The following is a 19,973-nucleotide window of genomic DNA, read 5'->3' as shown; positions in this document are numbered from 1 at the left end:
CTCTTTTGTCAAATCTGCATTTGCTTTTTCTGGCCATTTCTCTGGAACTTTCTACCTCCTTCTTTGACTACTTCTCCATCACTCACGAAGTTCAGAGCGGATCTCAAGACCCATCTGTTTGCAAAATTAATTGAGGAGCGCTGAAATAGCGCTTTATAAACTGATTGATTGATTAATTGATTAATTAATTGATTGTTGCAGAATCATTGTTAATTTATAAAAAAAACCTGCAGCAAACATACGAAAAGAACGCAAGATTTCACAAAGAAAGGGCAAATTATAAATTTGCTTTGTTGGAAAACAATAAATACGAACAAATCATAATAACTAATGTTCAACTTATATGATGATGGTTAAGTTCGCAAAGCAAAACTTTTTATTTTATGTGGAATGCAAACCAAAATAGTTAAAAACTTTGAATATAATTTGAATAAAATGCTAATGATAATATTGTTCTTAAAATCAACCTAGCGCTGTCAATGTTAAAAGAACAGTGCTGCTATTTCATAATAACTGTATTAAAACTTGAAAATTGTTGAATCTGAATAAAAATTCGTAAAAGAAAGACATCCAACAACGTGTAACTAGTTCTTCTAACAAATAAACTCATAAAGAACACCCAACGCTAACAATGAAAAAATCACGCAAAGACACACAATGACCATTATAAAATTCAACAAAGAAATCTTTCGTGCACGAACAAATAAACAACAAATGTAACACATGATGAGGACATAGGCATCGCATTTCATGTGTTATATATCTGTGTGTGTATGTGTGTGGTGTGTGTTCCGTGATGCGTACAATATTTTCGGCAATAGCTAGTTACAAAGAGCCTCCATCTTCTTCTATCTTTTGTAATTTTCCGGCTTCTGCGATGCTCGTGTTATTTATTTTGAAGTCTTCTTTGATGTTGTCACTTGCCAGTCCAAGTCTTTTTTGGATGACATCTTCTTTTCTTACCCATGGTTGATTCTATACAACATGTTTAAAGTGGCCAAATACATCTCAGAGAATGTCTTTTAAAATATAAAATGGTACAACGTACTTTCCCACTCAGATTGTTGACAGATAAATATCGAGCCATATCGTTCCAACACACGGCTGCTCCAAGCATCAAATCATAATCCATGTCACCTGCAGCGCCTATTAATACAATGGACGAAAGATTGAATGTTGTTGGTTGTACACGTTGTATGCCGATTATGAATTGGTTCTCATCGATTGGGACATGTATAGCTATATACAACAGGCACATTTCCATACATACATTCATGTTTAAAAACCTTGTATTTATATACATGCATTCACATTTACACACATACAAGTGTATGTAATCGCGGAAAGATTTGCACTGATTACCATCAGCACGCAGAAAGAAAGAAAACACTGTATTGTTTGAACAACAAACAATTAAACAAAAAAAAAAGAAAGAACTTAATTGGTGCAACAATTGATGGAAGGAGCTTTGAAAGTGTGGTCAGGTTAAACAAATGCCGAAGAATGAAATCATTCAGATAAGATTGGTTGATTGATTCAGCTTTCAGTTTAGAATCATCGCGTGTAATAGATTACAAGCAAATCGTTTTCAATTGTTCTTGACGTCATTTCTTTGCCGCCGCTTGTTTCCAATTCAATGATTAAATATATTGTTCATTGAAAATTTTAGATTTGACCAAGTTGCTTAAATTGTTCAAATGTATTTGAAAAGCGCTTTAAATATTAAAACTGAACAAAAATGAAAATTCACTGATGACGAAAATTGAAATCAATTGTTATAGCTGGCACTCAAAATTTATTTTAGGCAGTGATAAAATCTAAGAACACAGACCGCAATTCATTCAACAAATTAATTTTGAAAAGCTTGAGATTAAAAAGCTTGAGATTAATCAATCTATAATTACGATTAATTAAACTTTTATTTTCAATTAAGTAACATTTTTTTTATTTTATATCAATAGAAGTACATAGAATAAGCGTTTTTAAAGTGAATTTAAAATGCGTTGCAGTCGGTGTCCTTTATTATTTTACCTGTTTTGCTTTCAAAAGCTGAGTGCATTTGAATTTTGTTTTCAAATTCAAAGGTCGATAAACAAGTTTAGGTATTACGTGCCGTATACTTGGTCATATAAATACAAACATATACTAAACTGGCCCACGAACGCACATTTTCAGTGCGCTTTAGGCTGGTGTCATTCTTTAGCATAATGACTGCAGACCAATGCATAAATACTAATGAAACTTGATTGGATGATGAAGTACACAACGTAATACCCATATAACTACGTTACGACTAAAATTTATTATTTTCAAACTGAAACGTTTAATTAGCATTAAATTTAAACAGATTTTCATCTAAAAATATTGACGCTTAACGAAGTCAGCTGGATGGATGAACTACTTTCTGTTTCTTTTTGTCCTTTTTTCTCGTCGAGCTTTCTGGAACGTTTGTTTCTTTTGAGCGCTTTGTCTATTTTTTATAATTTGTTCTTTTCTCTTTAACTCTGATCGCTGCTTCAAAGAAGGAACTGTTTGTTTTGAAAATTTTCTCTTGTCATTTTTGAAGGTTTTTCTTTCTCTATTGTTGGTAAAGCCTGTTTAAATAGGAAACAATAAGTTTCATCAAATTTTTCATCTTTTGATATTTTATGAATGTTTATTGTTGTTACAACATTCAACAGTTTTTCAACAATATCCTTTTCGACTTTTAGTATCACATTCAGTAGCAATACTTCATATGCAAAATAACTTAACAAGCAACAAAATTATACCTTAACAAATGAACAATAATATGAGTTGAAAAAATAATTTGCAAACTTTTTGAACTCCTGTTGTGCTGCAGATGTTTATTTTTGTTTTGGTCACCATCATCTTCGTCCTCATCACTGTCAGCGTGCTTGATTTTCTTCTTTTCAAGCCACGTTTTATATCTAATTGAAAAGAAACAACAGAAGTTCACTGACACATAACAAGTGCATTCAATATTGGAGAGAACATACTTCTGGAAGATGTTGATTTGTAAGTATGTTTGTATATACGTGCATAGACACATTTGAAACCATTAATAACAAGTATTTATTTTATTCATTTTAAACAAATTATAAAGGTTATTAAAGAAATGGTCCTTGATAATAAATTTAAGTTTCATCAACTGTTTCATCTTTTGATATTTTATGAATCGTCCAAAATTTACCAACAATTCGTTCTTTTTAGTATTCCTCCCCGAGATGACAGCACCAGCTTCATTTTTGGTTTTCCTTGTTTTGTTTTCTCCTCCTTTAACAAATTTTTTCTTTTTTCTGTCCCTACATGTTAAGTTTTGTCATCAACAGCTCAAGTTAATTTTATTGTAGATGCAAAGAAGGCACGTTAAGGTTTTAATTGTTTTGATACGATTTTAAATTTGAAAAATTAGCTTGAAACAGAAAAATTAATACATACCAAACCATGATGTTTTTCCTCTTTTTCATCTCTTCGTTATCGTCACCAACGAGATCCAGCACCATCTTCGAAGCTTCTCTCTCAAACCCATCATTGAGAAGCAGTCTGAATTATAATTGTTATAGTATGAGTTATTATTCTGCAAAACGCAATGACGACATTTTGAGAATCAAATATGCTCATTATTAAATCAAAACATCTAAAATTTAAATACACCAAAAAGCTTTAAAAAAATGTTAACAATGATAAAACTTGTAATAAAATTTGCAAACTCTTTACACTAAAGAATAAAGCTAGTAACAACAGAATTCATCCTCAACAACATAAAAGAATTTTTGGAGAAGATTGTTGGTTAAATAGTTTCATTTTAAGTGATATGTATATTCTCTGTTTAAATTATACACTTTTTTAAAGTTTTTGTGGGAATTAAATTTTTTAATTTGTGAATATAGATAAATAACTATAACCTTGTTGTTTACGTTTGCGTTAATTATTGATAAAATAAAATTTTAAAACGTGTTAAGACATAATTTTCTGCCCGGTTATTTTGTATATAGTTAGTAAATTATCAGCACATTGTAAATTTATGACACATTGATCAGCGCTTATTTTGCTAAACCCTCCTCGTTAAATAACCAGTAAATTGGTAAGTTTTTGACCAGGATGTCGAGAAATTATCGCGACATCACGAAACAATCGAGAACTTATCGAAATACCGAAAAATTTTCAGGTCGGGAAATAATTTGGTGTCAATGATGGGATTCGATAGGGAAAAATTTAATTATTGGGAACGCCCATGTCTACTTTTATAATTTAGGTACCAATTAATAATACAGGCTTCACTTAATGATTCAATCATTGAAAAATGGACGATATAATTACCCTTCTTCTGATTTGTTTTCACTGCAATAATTGAGATAATTTTCCTCATCTTTCAAATTTTTCCTTTTTTTCAATGGCACTCCATTGACTTCTTCGACGTCTTCACCAGCATGTTCTCTCTTTTTTAGATTCGAAGATGTCGTTAAGTTGGAACGAATTTGGAACGCGTTATTCTGTGACTTCAACTGCATGTTGCAAATTGAAAAATAATAACAAATACTTCACTATATCAAATAGATAGAAAATTTCATCTGCAATCACAACATTATTTACATCTAATAAAATTTAATTCCTATTCAATTAATGACTATGATGAACAGCAGACTAACAGATTGACATTTGAAACTTTTGAGAGCGCACAAAATCTTTTCTCGTTCTGACTCCATAACATCCACCTGGTTGTCTTGTTGAATAACAAAACACGATATAACAGAACCATGTTATGGTTTACAAAATTAAAACCATTCATTCAAAAAAGTTTTCAATGTTCATAGTCAATAAAACCGACACAACTAGCATAACACAACCACAAGTCAAGTCACTTTCAAGCTCTAAAACATCATTTAAACTGAAATATAAAAAACCGAGGCTTTATTTGAATCAATGAACTTGTAGCAAGTAAGTAATTTAAATAAGAACTTCAGGACCAGTTATTTTGAATTAATGAAAAAATTTCAGATGGCTAAACAAACGAGCAAATAGAGGATGATAGCCCAATTTCTCATTGGACATTGCCTTCATTCTCTTGATGCTCTCTGATGATGATGGGTTTCGTGTTTTCAGGTAATGTTTATACGCATTTGACGTCACTTTCAACATGTTCTTCTACATATTCCAAAAAGCAGTTTTAAAATTTTACTTATAAAATACTACGCAAATGAAATATAAACATTTTTTTGTAATTTCAAATATAGTAATAAATTTTATGCTTAAAAAATCAAACAAAAAACTAAATTGATTCAAAGTGCAAAAATTGAAGAAAAAGACATCTCTTCATTACAAAACTCACAAAATCAACGGTTTCATTCCAAGTTTTCAACCTATCTTCTTCATCGATTGCTGACTGTGGCACCAAGCCATATAGGTTATCAGCGACTGAATAGAAATTAACAAAAATTTAACATCGTAATATATTACAAAACTGGAAAAGCAGTTAAAAACAATACAGTTGCAAATATTTAAGAAACAAATTAAAAAAATTAATTGATTCCAAGCATAGATTATGGCCCTTAAGATTACAAAAGTACAAAACAAAATGACACAAAAAAAAATTTGATTTGGCAAAAAAAATTTAATAGAAAATAAATTTTAAAGGGCAGACCAAAAGTAGAATTTTAAACAATTTATATAGGTCAGACATAGCATATGTAAAATTGTTACCGTTTTTTATAAGGTTGTCATAATTTTCTGGCCAATATTTAAATAAGGCTTAAATAAATTTATAAATAATAATAATAAAACCTTATATGACCATTTTGAAATTCTAAGCACGTTAAAATTTTCATGACAGTAATGTGCCGAATCTCAAAATTCACATTATCTCCACCTTCATAACCGTATGAATGAATATAACTGCAATAACCTTTTATAAATGATATTTGTCTTTAACAAGGGCCATCATTTCACATAACTTTACATTAACTCATCTCCTTTAAGTAGTCGATTCCATTAAAATTGATCATCTAAGACTTCTATGCATAAATTTTTATTCTCCTAAATTTTTATCACAAAAAATAATCTAACAAACTCAGTGAAAAGTAATATGTCCACTTCCAACAATGGGACAAAATAGAAAATATCTACTCACCATTATTATTTACTGCATCAGACTCCTTGACGAAGTTGATGGTTCTGCCTAGGAACATGTGCAGGTCGAGAACGTAGGCCTTCTCGTCAGCGCACACGATGGAATACGCATTGCCGCTGTTGCCTGCCCTTGCCACCCTCCCTGGTTGCCAATAAAACAATTATTCATATATCCAAACAGGCAATCAACCAAAATTTATGAACCGCTAATGAGGCAGGTAGGAGTTGGAACAAGAATCAAACCCATTTAGTAAAGAAAAAAAATGATGTTTTCAACATAACGAATACAAGTTTGGAGCTCTGGAAAATAAAATATGGAAAGAACTGAAGTGAAAGATTACATACCAACTCTGTGGAGAAAGAGTTTCGGTTTTGCAGGAAAGTTGAAATTGATGACGTTGACCAAAAGAGGAATGTCGATTCCTCGGGCAGCCAAGTCGGTGACGATGAAAATGTTGGTTCGTCGGTTGCGAAACCTGTCAACATTAATGTTGCGAGCTATTGGATCCAGTGAGCTGTATGATATAGAACACTTGTAGCCTGCCTTTGTAAGAACCTAGAATTAAAAATACTACCTCAAGTAATCTTCAATTTTAGTATTTGGCAAGCATCGAATGACGTATTATTTTCAAATTAAATCTCTAACATTAATTAAAAATCCAAATAATAAATTACCATATTGAGATATTCAACGTGGTGTTTGGTGGCAGCAAATATTACAGTTGGTTCAGATGATTTTATTATATGATGCAACAAGTAGAGCAGAACGCAAACCTTGTCATCACTTCGACATTCAAAGAAAAACAACTGGAAGGAAATTTGAACAGAAATTAAAACTAACATGAAGTAAAACAAATGATATAATAATACAAGGTCCAACTTTTAGTAGATCAGGAAGTTTTGTATCAACATCTAATCTGATCAATTCAGGAGAATTCAAACCAGCGGATGCAAACTCTACCAGCATTTTGGGCAGAGTGGCAGAGAAAAGTAACGTCTGTCGATTCTCTGGAAGACGTTGCAATATTTCACCAAGTTGTTCTTGGAAGCCCATTTCAAATAATCTGCAGTCAGTTGGAGATGAAAATATTTAGTAACATCATTCAAAGTTACATTAACTTTTTGTTGTAAGTTAATCAAGGATGAAATATTTCTGTTGAAAATAACCAATTTTTTAAAGTAAAACATTAATGAAACTTTTGATATACCAATATAAAACAACACATCAATTAACAAGTTTCTTTAACATTTACAAACAAAGAGAAGAATTCTGCAACACAAAATAATTAAAAATAATATCCAACCTATCAGCTTCATCGAAGACAACATATTCAACTTTCAACAACTTAAGATTCATTTCTGATAAGACGTGCATGAATCGACCAGGAGTTGCTATGATACTGAAAAAGTATTAGCAAAGATTACACAATCCTTAAAACAACACGTGACACAAATCTATCTGATTTATTAATGAAAACACTAACACATCAGGATTCTCGTGTAGAGCAGCAAACTGATCTTCAATCCTACACAATTAACAATAGAGAGAAAATTTTATTCGTTTCATACAGGAACGACGCAACACACACACACACACGCACACACAATATGAATCAGCAGCAAATTATGTCAACATGTACTAACTTGTCCCCTCCTAAAATTAATGTAAACTTTAGTTTTGTGAACTTTCCCAGCTAAGAATCAAGAAAGTTGTTAAAATTTATTTGAGCATAAAACTTTCTTGAAACTTAACTTAAAAGACAAATGAGGCAAGACTAACACTAAATTATCAAATAGGTTGAAGATAAAAAAAAAGAGCCCAAGTACAAACCTCTTTAGCAAACTTATAAGTTTGCAGGGCCAGTTCCCTGGTTGGAGACAAGATGACAGCTCGAGCACCAGTTGGATTATGAGTTTTGAGTCTTTCCAGCATGGGAATTACGAATGCACCTGTCTTACCACTCCCCGTCCGAGCCATGGCAACAACATCCTTTTTGTCCATGATCATTGGTATCGTCTTCAATATCAATTGTATAAATATACGTTTAGGATACATAGTAATAATCACTTGATTAGTTAGGCAGACATATGAGAAGTAGTATTCAATAGAATATGTTTGGATAGAATTGAATGGTTTATAAACAAAGAAAAAATTTACCAAAAAACATTGAAAGCTTATCAATAAAAGCGTTTTTTCAAATATTTTTACATCCCTCAAACAAAACAAAAAGTTTACACATCATTCTTCAAAATAGTCATAAGCACAGGATTCTCTTGCAACAAATCAACTTATAAAACAGAAATAACCTTTCTCTGGATAGGAGTGGGTACCTTGTACCCCTTAAACATCACCCCTTTGAAAACTGGATTAGAAAGCCCTGCATTCAAAATTAAACACTTCATTACATTTACAATTTTTTTCAGAAAATTTTTATAAGAACAACATTCTATATGTATTTTGAAATTATTAATCAATTAAAGTACTCATGATCAAGGAACTGAATATTCAATTTAACAAAATATTTTAACATCAATTCAAAATTTTCATATATACATTATATTATATTTTACATGTTGATTGAAATAACCTGAATTGGTGATTTTATGAAAATAAACATATGAAAGAATGTTACCAGTTAGACTCAAAGAATTACAATTTATTAAAACTGAAAGAACTAAATGATGACAAAACACACCCATGCTTTGAAAGCCACCAGACTTTCTTTGCTTCCTATTCTCATTTCTATTCAGATGCTGCAATTCTTTCAACTCTTCTTCATCATCACTACTTTCAACTTTTTTGGAGGATAATTTATTTTGTTTTTGACTGAACATTTTTCTGTCTATCTGAGAAACATCAGAATACTTTTATTAACGATAAATGTAGAATAACACATAATATTCAATATGATAACTTAAAAAGTTTCAAATTACAAAAATTTTCAAACATATTTTTCAAGTGTGTAGCAGGCCTTGATATGAATAAGAGGTCACAAACTCTATGAAGAAATAAATAAACAATCAAATTTCCAACACAAGAGTCATTGAAACTAACAAAAAAAACTGGAAGATAAATCTCATGTAACTTCTATAATACAAACATTCATTGAGTTAAGTCAAAGTAACTGATTCTTAATCAGAAAAATGTACAGAACGACAGCTTCATTAAAAACTCATGCTATGTTTAAATAACACCTTAATTAATTATCTTAATTAAATCTTTATAAATAAGGATCAATCTCCATCCACAGTAAAAATTGCTAAAGCCGCAGTAAATGTTTGTCAATGGTAAATTAATTAAACCTTTGGTAGGTATCGCTTGCTTGTAATTGTCAGAACAAAATGTTATAGCTCGCTCGTGAACTCTACATTTAATAACTCTTAACTTAATTTTTTCATAAAAGAACTCACGAAATGAATGACTTTTGAGACTGCACAATCTAAGCAGGTAACAGCTGCATGAAAAATGCATATATGCAATGATAATATGTAAACAACATCTGTTACTCATTTCAATTTTTTTCTTGTTTTGCAATTTTGTAATAAACACTTCATTATTTATTATTTAGAATTTAAATTTTAGATTCTAATAAAAATAAATTAATTAAATATTTATTTTACATATTTTATTTATAGTTTAAGTCAAGATAAATTTAAACTTATCTTACTTTTAATCATTTTTATTTTACGTTTTTATCTTTTTGTTTCATCGTTATTGTTTAAAATTTAAAAAAAATTTTTTTAAATTTCAAGTTTATCATTTTCAATTTTTCTTGACTGAAACAAGGAATGCATGCATGAATGAAAGAATGTCACAATTCCTTGTGACATTCAAATAACGAATGTCACACAACACACAATTGTATTAATGATCAAAATTTGATTATAATATGTTCAAACATCAACGGTCTTGGTGCGAAGTGCACCAATGCGAGCATCACTACTTAGTATTTACTAATGCAACTACACTGCCTACTACTAATGCTAATCTAATTCTAAACACAAATAGTATGTCAATCCAGGATCCAATCCAACCAAATCATATAAAAATTCGATTTTGAGCAAAACGAACCTCCAGGCAAGACTTCAACCGTTTTTAAGATTTAATAAAATTTATAAATTTTTATGAACACACGAAGCAAGTGTTAATCTTTTAAAATTACGAATGCACGCACGCACGTGTCTTGTCTATTATTTTCGTGTATTATTCCATTTTACATCAACAATAACAAGAAGAGTTGAGCTGGAAATAATTTGGCTGAATATTAACAAGAGCTTTGCCAATAACGTGATTTTGGGATTTTATTCAGTTTAATTATGGTCTATTACCAACATATATATATATATATATATATATATATATATATATATATATATATATATATATATATATATATATATAAACCAATATATATATATGTATATATATATAAATAAACCAGAGGTTCCATTATTACTTCCATTTAATATATATATTAGAATATATATTGTTTATTTCTGATGTTTGTATAAATTTTTCTAAAATATTAAATGTTTTTTTTTCGAGTATTAATTATAGTAACCAAAAAATTATCATTTCTTTTGATTTGATCTTTAGTTCCGGATTATTCGAAGGAAGTAGATCGTCATTCATCATCTACTTAGAACACCCTGAATATTGTATCATCTGGTAGTATCATGTGTATTATATTTTGTGAGTCTTAATTCAAGGTCAGTAATTTTTAAAAGCACTGCAGTCTGCATGACAAACTTGGCATCAAATTCTTTATTTGAACGATATATATTAATATTTACCAATTGTAACAAAGTTGTAAATTTATAATTGTTGTAAATAATCATTCAGTAAGTAATGATCACAAAAATTGAATTAGAAAATTTGATGATTCAGTTTCAGCAATTTAAATAACCACGGGGTAAAAAGTTCCAGGCTCTCACAATTCTTTGGCTAAATTCTGATTTTTATTTAACTTTAAATTTGTGTTTATGTTTTAAAATATTGTATATACTAAATTGATTTATAAGATTTTCAGGTAGTTTACCTACATGTTTAAACTGCCTTATTTCTTCGATTTCTTGAGTGTTGATTGTTTTAGTCTCCTCAGTCTTCCATTGAAGGGAAAATTGCACATTATAAGCCCATCAGTTAATCACCTCGTCAAGATGTTGACCCCGGTGAGCATAGAAACATTTTAAAAACAAAATTTGCGCGAAAATTTTCCCCCGGTCACCAAGTTTAGTGTAAATTAACCCCTGTCATCCGATTTTTAGTTGTAAAATTTAAATAATTTTAAATCCCCCTGGCCATCAAGCCATTTTTATTAAAAATTCTCACTCCCTCCCAGTACTTTCATCGACTTTTTTTTTTGAAAATTCCCCACCCAAAGTCAACTTTTTTGAAAATTTTCACCCCGGTCGTCAAATATTTTTCAAAATCTTGGTACTCCGTCAAATTTGTCTAGATCCGCCATTGAGTGCAAGTATGAAGAAGTCTAACCATTTTGCTGAACGACCAAAAAATTGACTATATATTTTATAAAACGGGTTACAACGAATTTTATTTGATTAGAAAATCTAAATTATTTTTATATGAATGGAAAAGCTTTAACGCACCAGATAAAGTGTTTTATGTAGTTAACAAAATTTTTTTAATTAAAACAAAATGAAATGATTAGCCTGTGCATTTATATTTTTTATTTGTGAACATAATCGTGTCAACACCCATGTATTAGTTGAGTGCTTGTTTCGACAGACAAGCAACAAGCTAAAAAGGTAGAAAGAGAGTAAATCCTTCTTAGATGTGCACATGTTTTTGAGTTACATAAAAAAATTTGATAACTGAAGCATTTTTTTTCAGTTTACATTTTTATAAAATTATAAAAAAAATATTTAAAGTTTTCTGCTGTTAATATAATATTTATCATTTAATTACTTTTTTTAAATTAAAATTTATAATATAATATGCTAATAAATCAAAAGTTTGAATAAGTTTTTGATATTTTTGGAATTTACATATCTGTTTTTTAAATTTTATAAAAAAATCCCCGTGGCGAAAATGGACGTGAAATGCAAACTAAAAATAAGAGAAGCATTAAATGAACGCCTGTTGATGAGCACTTTTGTTAAAACACACTTGCATTTTTCAACGTGTTTCTCAGTCATTCAAACATTCAGTCATTCAGACATCCTAACGTATTCACTATCCGCCTCGCCAACCAATTAAGTCTGTCATGCATTTCTCTCATCAATAATCGTTATGGTTTAATATTCTCGAAAATTTATGAAACGAAAATCTAAAAAAACATGATTATTTATTCTTTTGGAAAACAAAATCTAGAATATAATTCATTGAATGTTTCAAACAAAATTTTAAATAAATGTGTATATCTGAGAATGCCATTTTGACTTAAAATGAATGCTATGAACTATTATTATTTTTTATTATTTTGCTGGGAAATTCAGAACAGCTTGAGATCAACCAACCAATCATGATACTTTTTCTACAGCGCTAAACACTTTACTCAATCAGCCCTCTCACCTTCATCGAATAACGATGGTGTATGAGTTGATGTCATTGTCATCTTCGTTCATCCTCATCAGTCCGGTCTCACTTACAGTTTTCCCCGATGGAATGATCTGATAAAAAGTCAGCTATTAATACTTGAAACTACGCCAATTACACTAGCAATAATAATAATAATAATTACAATAATTCATACATGTAAATTCAAAATGATTCAATCGAAAATAGGAAAAATGAAATTCATGTTAACGGATCACTACAGTAAAAATGATTTTGCGTTAACTTTTAATCAATCATTTACTAGCCCCATCTATTGTATGGTTTTTATATACAAGTTCTCCAGTTTGAGATTCAATTTTATGCTAATCTACATACTGTATATATTTCTTTAATCAATCCCTCAGGGCTTCTAAAGAGCAATCTTTTTTAAAAATTATACTACATTACATTGAATTATATTGAAAGATGACCGACCAAGAAGAAGAAAGGAAAGTGAACGGACACGAGAATGCAGATGTACGTACATATCTGCCTGGATCGATTGACTGTTAACAACCATTGAAGACGTGCGAAATAGCCGTTTTGTAACTAGTTCATACTATTTAACAGATTGCTATTGGATTCTTCTATGATAAACCTTTGAAAGGTTTTTATTTATTTTCCAGTTACGACAAAAATAAAAAATTAAATATTTTAATATGAATAAAAAACGCATTGACACTTTGCATTTTATTGTTTTGCCGTATGTAAACACATACCATTCATTCAATTAGTCAAGAAATTTCATTTGTATGACTTCATTTTCATGGAACGAATGCAGTCTGTTGTAAAAAAAGCTTTTCACGAAACAAAATGTTTGTCGTCAGATGGTCTAACGATTCGCATTAGGCACGATTTGTTTGTGCATAAATTATATGCTAAATGTCTCACTGCCACAAAATAATATAACTCTGCAAATGTTTAGCAAATAGGAAAAAATCTATCTTTTCTGGGTTTTTAACTTTTCAACTTTGTTTTTTTATTTCTTGTCAGCATGTTGTCATATTTCGCGAAGTTTATTAAATGATATATCGTGGTATTTTCATTTTGAACGGTGTAAACTGTTGACTGGACAATGGCGGATCTTGCGAGTAGCAGGATTTTTATTAAAAGTCAGTAAAGTTCAGTTTTTAGTTTAAAAACACCGTCTTTAAGTAGCAAAAAAGTCGCCAGCCTAATTTTGGCCACATTAGAGCAAACATTTAGTTAATTTAAGTTCTAAAATTTAAGTGCCCTCGTCTCATCAACATTGTTTAGGTCCGCCAGGAACATTTGTATGGACATTTGTACAACGTGGACCCGGTAAATTATTTGAAAGGAAACACTTTTTTCAATATTTGAAAACAACACTCAACTGTATGTACATGTTGCAAAAACCTGCAAAAACAATTTTATGAGCATATGTTTGATCGATCATTTGCATGCTTTGCAAATAACTTTTAGATAACTGAAATTCATATTTAAATTATTTAAATTAGAAATAAACATAGCCATCTATAATTTATTTTTCCTTAAAAGCACGCAAATATATACAAATAAGAATGCTTAGTATGTTAAAATCGAACCTTAAACAACTCTCACTGTTCAAAAAATACAGAACTGGATAATGAAACTTAACGAACTTTTTTTTAAATTTTAAATTAAACATGAACAATTGTTACAAACTTTCATAATAATCAAAGGGGAAATTTGGAAAAAGGTCGCAACGGTTTGGGCAATGGAACACCAGCTATCCTAAAATAAGCAGTAAATTGTTATATCACAGGAAGGAATATTATTGCTACTCAGAAGAGTGAATTAAACATATGTGACTGGCGTGTAAAGTGCTTGTCGTCTTACATTTACTTCCATCTCTCTGTGCATTTCTCTGTATTTGTTTGGTACGTGCGTGTGTGTGTTCGTGTGTGTGTTTGTTTACATGTGTGTGTTGTGTGTGTTTTTGGGAAGTTGTATACATCTATATGTACCATGTTAGTACAACATACGGTTGTGTATAGTTGGCCAATTAGGTGTGTTCGAACGCGGTTCTGCATTTTGGTGGCACAACATATGCGTGCGTGTTTGTGCACATGTGCATGATTTGTACAACTCTGGATATGATTGGTGCATGTGTTCTTCGTGTAGATATTTGTTCCTGGGATTTGTACATGCTAATGCTATGACAAGAAAATATTTTTCAGACATGTGCTGCTAAAATTTATTCACAATATTTGTTGGGGTTTGTTACAAAACAATGATATATGAATATTTGGTGCACCATAATGTTAACGCTAATCTCTCGCCAAGTAAAAGATCACCCAAAACACCGTAAGCGTTTTCATCAAACAAACACACACAAACATACACAAGTATACACAAACATACACAAGTATACACAAACATACACAAGCATACACAAACATACTCAAGCATACACAAACATACTCAAACATACACGAAAACATCATTCTTTTTTAATATATTCATACATGTGGCCTTTGATTGAAAACTACTGAGAGCGATACAAACACACACATATGAATGCACTCGCGTGAGGCAGTTGCAGTAGGACTTGTTGCGGCTTGTGAAATTAGATTAAGTTGCTCACTAATACATCACTTCTTTCCCTGAGATCATTTCTTGTCTAATCCATCTGCCTGCTTCACACGATAATGACAAAAAATTCGGTTTCGAAATGATCAACAGTAACTTTTTTTCACTTGTTAACAAAACTTTTAGGGAGTTTTGTGTTGTTCCTATTGAATTAGTGTTAATGGTATCTAAAGGTTGTTTACTTTTAATTTTAATAACTTTTAAGTTATTAATTTAAAAAAAAATAATATGGAGCTAGTACGTTGAAGTATGTTTTATGTGGGTGGGATTTATGTATTAATTTGTGTGAGTGTTTGCCCTGGTCACTTCAATAAAGAGAGGAAGTCGATTGTTAGGTTAATATTTGCCTACTCCTAAACTCTCCATATAATTAGCACTGGCCACAAGCAATCAACTAATGTTTATTGTTTGCTTTCCTTGTTATTAAGAAGAAGAATGGCTTCATTGCGATGGATGTCATCACACAGTTCCGTTCTATTTTAAGATTTTTTTGAAAATTATCCTCCATGTAGTTTCAATCAAATAATTTTATTCTCTGCAATAACAATAAAAAATAGGAACTAACATTAACTATAAAAAAATGCTCAACAATAATTTAAACTATGTTTATTTAGATTTTCTGCAAAAACAACTTTTTGTTCAAATCACGGGGGTCGTGAATTGAGAAGCACACGTTATAGTAGGTGCTGCCCCAAAAGAATGCACCTGTTCATGATGTGCGATGGGGGTATTAACGCTCCAGTGTTCTGCATATCAATGCCATGTAATAAAATGCTCCTAATGTCAAATATTAAACCCTGCCAGTTTGCATTGATGTCATTTCCAACCACTGAACTTTCAGGATAATCTCTCTCTCTTTTTCTCGCCCTCTCTTTCTCTTTCTTTGTTTGTGCTCTCATCTCACTTTTTTCTCTTTTTTTATATATAAAATGTGTGTATATAAATAAACAAACTCTCGAGTTAATATGTTTAATACTTTCTAAAATTAATTGACAAAGTCTAACTAGAAAGCTCTGCTAATCTGTAAAACTGAACTGAGCCATATGTTAAGTAACGTGTGCTAAAAAAACAACCAGCGAGTCTGCCAGATTTTTTGGTCCGAATTTTTATAAAGAGAATAAGATTTTTATAGCATAACATAAATTTTTTTTGCAAAAAATGATAAAGCAAGATAATCAACCTAACCACTACTTATTCACATGAGGTGTCATATGGAATTTAAAATAAACTTTCATGCGAACAAAACTGCTCCAGACGACGACTTAAATATGAATCAAAATATGTTGGATGGTAGGATGCCGCCGAATATAAACGCAAGCGGACTCTTCGAGGATGAAAACATCCATCCAGAATGAAAACATTAGAAACTCGGTTAGAAACTATCGATAAAGATGAGATAACGTTTGAGCCAACGATACAAATTCCTGTTCGAAAACTTTCTTCAAAAAATTTTCTTGTTTAAAAGGCAAAATTTCGGTGCAATGTTTGTGTGAATAAAATGGCCTTAATGACAATGCTAATGATGATGGTTACAAAGACGACTATAATATTGATGGTGGCAACAACAACCCCAACAACATCAACAACAACAACGACGACGATGGTGATAGTGATGAAGACAATAACGTTGGAACGATTATGTTGTACTTAGAAAGGTGTGGTCTCGTGCCAAGACAGGAATTAACTCATGGCCTTTCACCACCTCTTAGTGGTAGAAACGGAGCGACTTGCCTGCGTGTAATTTCAGCTAATTAACATATTAATTAAGAAATAACAGAACATTTTATTTAGAAGAATAAGCAAGTGGTTAAAAACACTTTAAAAATAGAAGTTATTTCAATTCATCGCCAATAAATTTGTACAGGCTCTTTTATAAATATATATATAACGGTGTTGTTTTATTCATTATAAGTATATACCGACAACGTCCAAACACCAAAATTAATTAATTAATTAATTGATCAATTAATGCAATGTTAATTGTCACCGTTTGTAAGAAGAAAAAGCAGTGATTCATCTGCAAACATGCTGATGAATGCTCCTGCCACGACAACATTGATGAACTGCTGCTCTCCAAAAATTAGCTAATTGCCGTTGAGGTTGAGTGTTTTCAACAGGTCTTGCCCGGAAATGTTGGTGTATTCAGTTCTCTTATCTATTTAATACACTGTTTTACAAATTTACTGTTTTTCACCTAGACACATCCGTCCACACACAAACACACACACACACACTACACACATACACACACACATATACACACACAAACACACACATACACACACACACGCGACACATAAACGCATAGAGGATATGATTTTTGCATTGCACATTGGTATGTCAAAATTCAGTATGCATGTGTCTGTTCTGTTGACTTGATGCATGTTCCCTGGCAATTTATGGCTGTTAAATCGACAAATAAATTTATTTCGGAGCATGCTTCTCCATTTTATTGTTACATCGTTCAGCATCATTTGAATATAAATGCTGCATCGACTTGTTTCTTCTTCCTCTTCTCTATCTTCTCTCTCTCATCCCAGATTGCATCAGTTTTACCATCTTTTCAGATTAACAAGTTTTTCTGCTCATGTGCCGGTGATTAAAAAATACAAACATTTTTAAATTATGAATCGTAAAAATTGATCAAAATTTTGCATTTGTTTTATGTTAGGTATTGAAGAATATTTTGGTGATCGTGTATGTTTTTATAAATTTGGTTCACAAATTACATCAAATTTTTAAGGAGGTGAAAGGGTATGGTTGTTTTAAAAAAATGCAGATCATCAATGATGAGAAAGAAATACAAAAAATGTTGAACTCCTTCAAAGAAATTGTTTGCACTGGAGGAGTTTGAAGCTTGATTCAAACCTTGGTGCAATTTTAATGCCATGCATATGATCGAGAGATTATGCGGTCCGTGAACATTTATTTGGCGAATGAATTAATTGATTGGATAAACTATGCATCATTTATTTTATTTAATTGAAAATTCACAAATAAATTTTAAAAAAGTAAAATGTTTTCAAACGTTGCCTGTCAAAATTGACCTGTTATGTCCGCAATAGATGATGTCTTATTTTTCCTCCGTTGTATCCTTAACATACAACAAAAATTTTTGTTAATTTTATTATTTTAATTTTGTATGAACTAATTTTTTGAATGTGGCTTATTTTTATATTTTTGATAAACTTGTTTAAGATAACATTTTACCAAAAAAACTTTCTAGGCCTAGAAGAGGTTAAACATTTTCCAGTATGGACGCTCAAAGACATTTTATTATTATTTCCCATATATTTTGATCAATCTATCTGTATTTGATGTTTTTTATCAGTTTGAAATTAATTGAAATCAAAGGTGATACACCTCGGACACACACGCGTGCGCACAAACACACATTTAAATAAGAAAATTTTGTCAGTTTTGGAAAATGTGCTTTTACCAACAAATCAACTGTGGACCTGTTGAAAATGTGCGCTACAATCAGCCATTAGCCAACAAGTCTGACGTTGAATAGCAAATATATTGAAATGTTCATCATAATTTCTCCAATTGTTGCTATATTGATTCACATGCTTCATCTTTTTCTGTAAAAGTTTGATTCCACGCCATTATTGTTTGACCCTGTCAAAGTTTGCATTGATCGATTCATTTGTGCTGATTTTAATCACGCACGACATCCAATGAACAGGTCTTCTAGAGATTCTGAATAAATTTTGTTTTTACAAATAAAATTTAGATATTGAAAATTATGATATTCATAACAAATTATGCTTAATATCCCATATTTATACAGTGCTTTCAAAAAACAAGAATGACGTTTATAAAAAAAAATTTTTTCTCGTGAATGTTCACCACGTTATTCACTCTTAACTAAAACTGATTTGTTTAAAAGTTATTTAGTTAACATATTATTAAATATTAGATTTCAAAACATGCAAAACAAAAATTTTTTAAACAAATTCCAAATAGATTCCTTAAAATGTTACCCCATTGTGTCATTCAGGCGTTAATCATTATTAATGCTTTTCTAAAGTACGCGTGTGTATGAATTAGATTTTTTGGATTCAAAATATTTCCATTTTAATTCGAAAATACGGAAAAATTAATTGAAAGATGGATGATACAGCTTATTTGTAATCAAAACTAAAAAATCAAATTATTGAAGAGTAGAGAAATTAATCTGTGGACGCCAGCTTTATAACCTACATATTTTTACATCTCTTTCCATTTTTTCCCTTCTTACTTCCTGGTGTACAAACCAGCTCGGGAAATCTGGTCATGGCAGTTCACATCATCATAAGTTTTTTAATTGATTTTTTCAATAATTTTATATTTTTACCTATTTTCAATTTAATTCAATTTTTATTCATGTGGGTTGCTCAAAAAATTGATGATACTGTAACAAAGGATCATCTTCAAACAGATATATTAGGTTTTGCAAGGTAATGGGAAAATTTTTAAACAACTCTTGAAGGTGTGAATAATTTGCTTAGGCATTTTTTTCAAAATTTCTGCAAAATTTTTTGAATCTGAACAAGATAAATCAGCGCAGAGTCTACCATGCTCAGAGAATCTCTGTTTTAAACCATTAATTACTTGATCCACAACAACGTTGTGAACATTGACTCGAATTTATCTTTCGCGCTGTCAAGCGGTTTGTTGGTTATAATAATTCTTCTCTCCTTTGAAACAG

The 19,973-nt window shown here is 30.7% G+C and overlaps 3 protein-coding genes across 3 annotated transcripts; all 3 read right to left on the bottom strand.

Moving 5' to 3' along the window:
• Positions 1–825: 825 nt before the first annotated feature.
• On the bottom strand, positions 826–1,258 carry HELRODRAFT_167677 (hypothetical protein; the record flags this gene model as incomplete). Its single annotated transcript, XM_009013424.1, has 2 exons — positions 826–975; positions 1,049–1,258. The coding sequence occupies 2 exons, from the start codon at positions 1,256–1,258 to the stop codon at positions 826–828; spliced, it is 360 nt and encodes a 119-aa protein (XP_009011672.1).
• Positions 1,259–2,276: 1,018 nt separating this feature from the next.
• HELRODRAFT_190306 (hypothetical protein) lies at positions 2,277–4,704 on the bottom strand. Its single transcript, XM_009013423.1, has 6 exons — positions 4,653–4,704; positions 4,324–4,508; positions 3,442–3,546; positions 3,198–3,305; positions 2,818–2,930; positions 2,277–2,594 (listed from the first exon to the last, which is right to left on the bottom strand). Exons 3-6 carry the CDS (start codon positions 3,504–3,506, stop codon positions 2,398–2,400), a joined length of 483 nt encoding a protein of 160 aa, XP_009011671.1. The 5' UTR covers positions 3,507–3,546; positions 4,324–4,508; positions 4,653–4,704; the 3' UTR covers positions 2,277–2,397.
• A 279-nt stretch (positions 4,705–4,983) lies between these two features.
• Positions 4,984–10,329, bottom strand: HELRODRAFT_109323 (hypothetical protein; the record flags this gene model as incomplete). Its single annotated transcript, XM_009013422.1, has 13 exons — positions 10,202–10,329; positions 8,826–8,976; positions 8,437–8,507; positions 7,961–8,146; positions 7,774–7,823; positions 7,614–7,655; positions 7,434–7,529; positions 7,010–7,193; positions 6,805–6,936; positions 6,475–6,685; positions 6,131–6,271; positions 5,333–5,418; positions 4,984–5,148 (listed from the first exon to the last, which is right to left on the bottom strand). Exons 2-13 carry the CDS (start codon positions 8,962–8,964, stop codon positions 4,984–4,986), a joined length of 1,503 nt encoding a protein of 500 aa, XP_009011670.1. The 5' UTR covers positions 8,965–8,976; positions 10,202–10,329.
• Between the last annotated feature and the right edge of the window lie 9,644 nt (positions 10,330–19,973).

The sequence above is a fragment of the Helobdella robusta genome (genome assembly GCF_000326865.2).
Source record: "Helobdella robusta unplaced genomic scaffold HELROscaffold_12, whole genome shotgun sequence".
Taxonomy (NCBI): Eukaryota; Metazoa; Annelida; class Clitellata; order Rhynchobdellida; family Glossiphoniidae; genus Helobdella; species Helobdella robusta.
This window is presented reverse-complemented; position numbering and strand designations above follow the sequence as displayed.

Bases quoted from the DNA above. Each gene is read 5' to 3' on its own strand.
- HELRODRAFT_190306 (XM_009013423.1), bottom strand. From the start codon at position 3,506: ATGGTGCTGGATCTCGTTGGTGACGATAACGAAGAGATGAAAAAGAGG. The intron at 3,306-3,441 runs GTATGTATTAAT...CTTAACATGTAG, and splicing joins AGGAAAAACATCATGGTTTG to GGACAGAAAAAAGAAAAAAT. The intron at 2,595-2,817 runs GTTTGCAAATTA...CTATTTAAACAG, and splicing joins GCACAACAGGAGTTCAAAAA to GCTTTACCAACAATAGAGAA.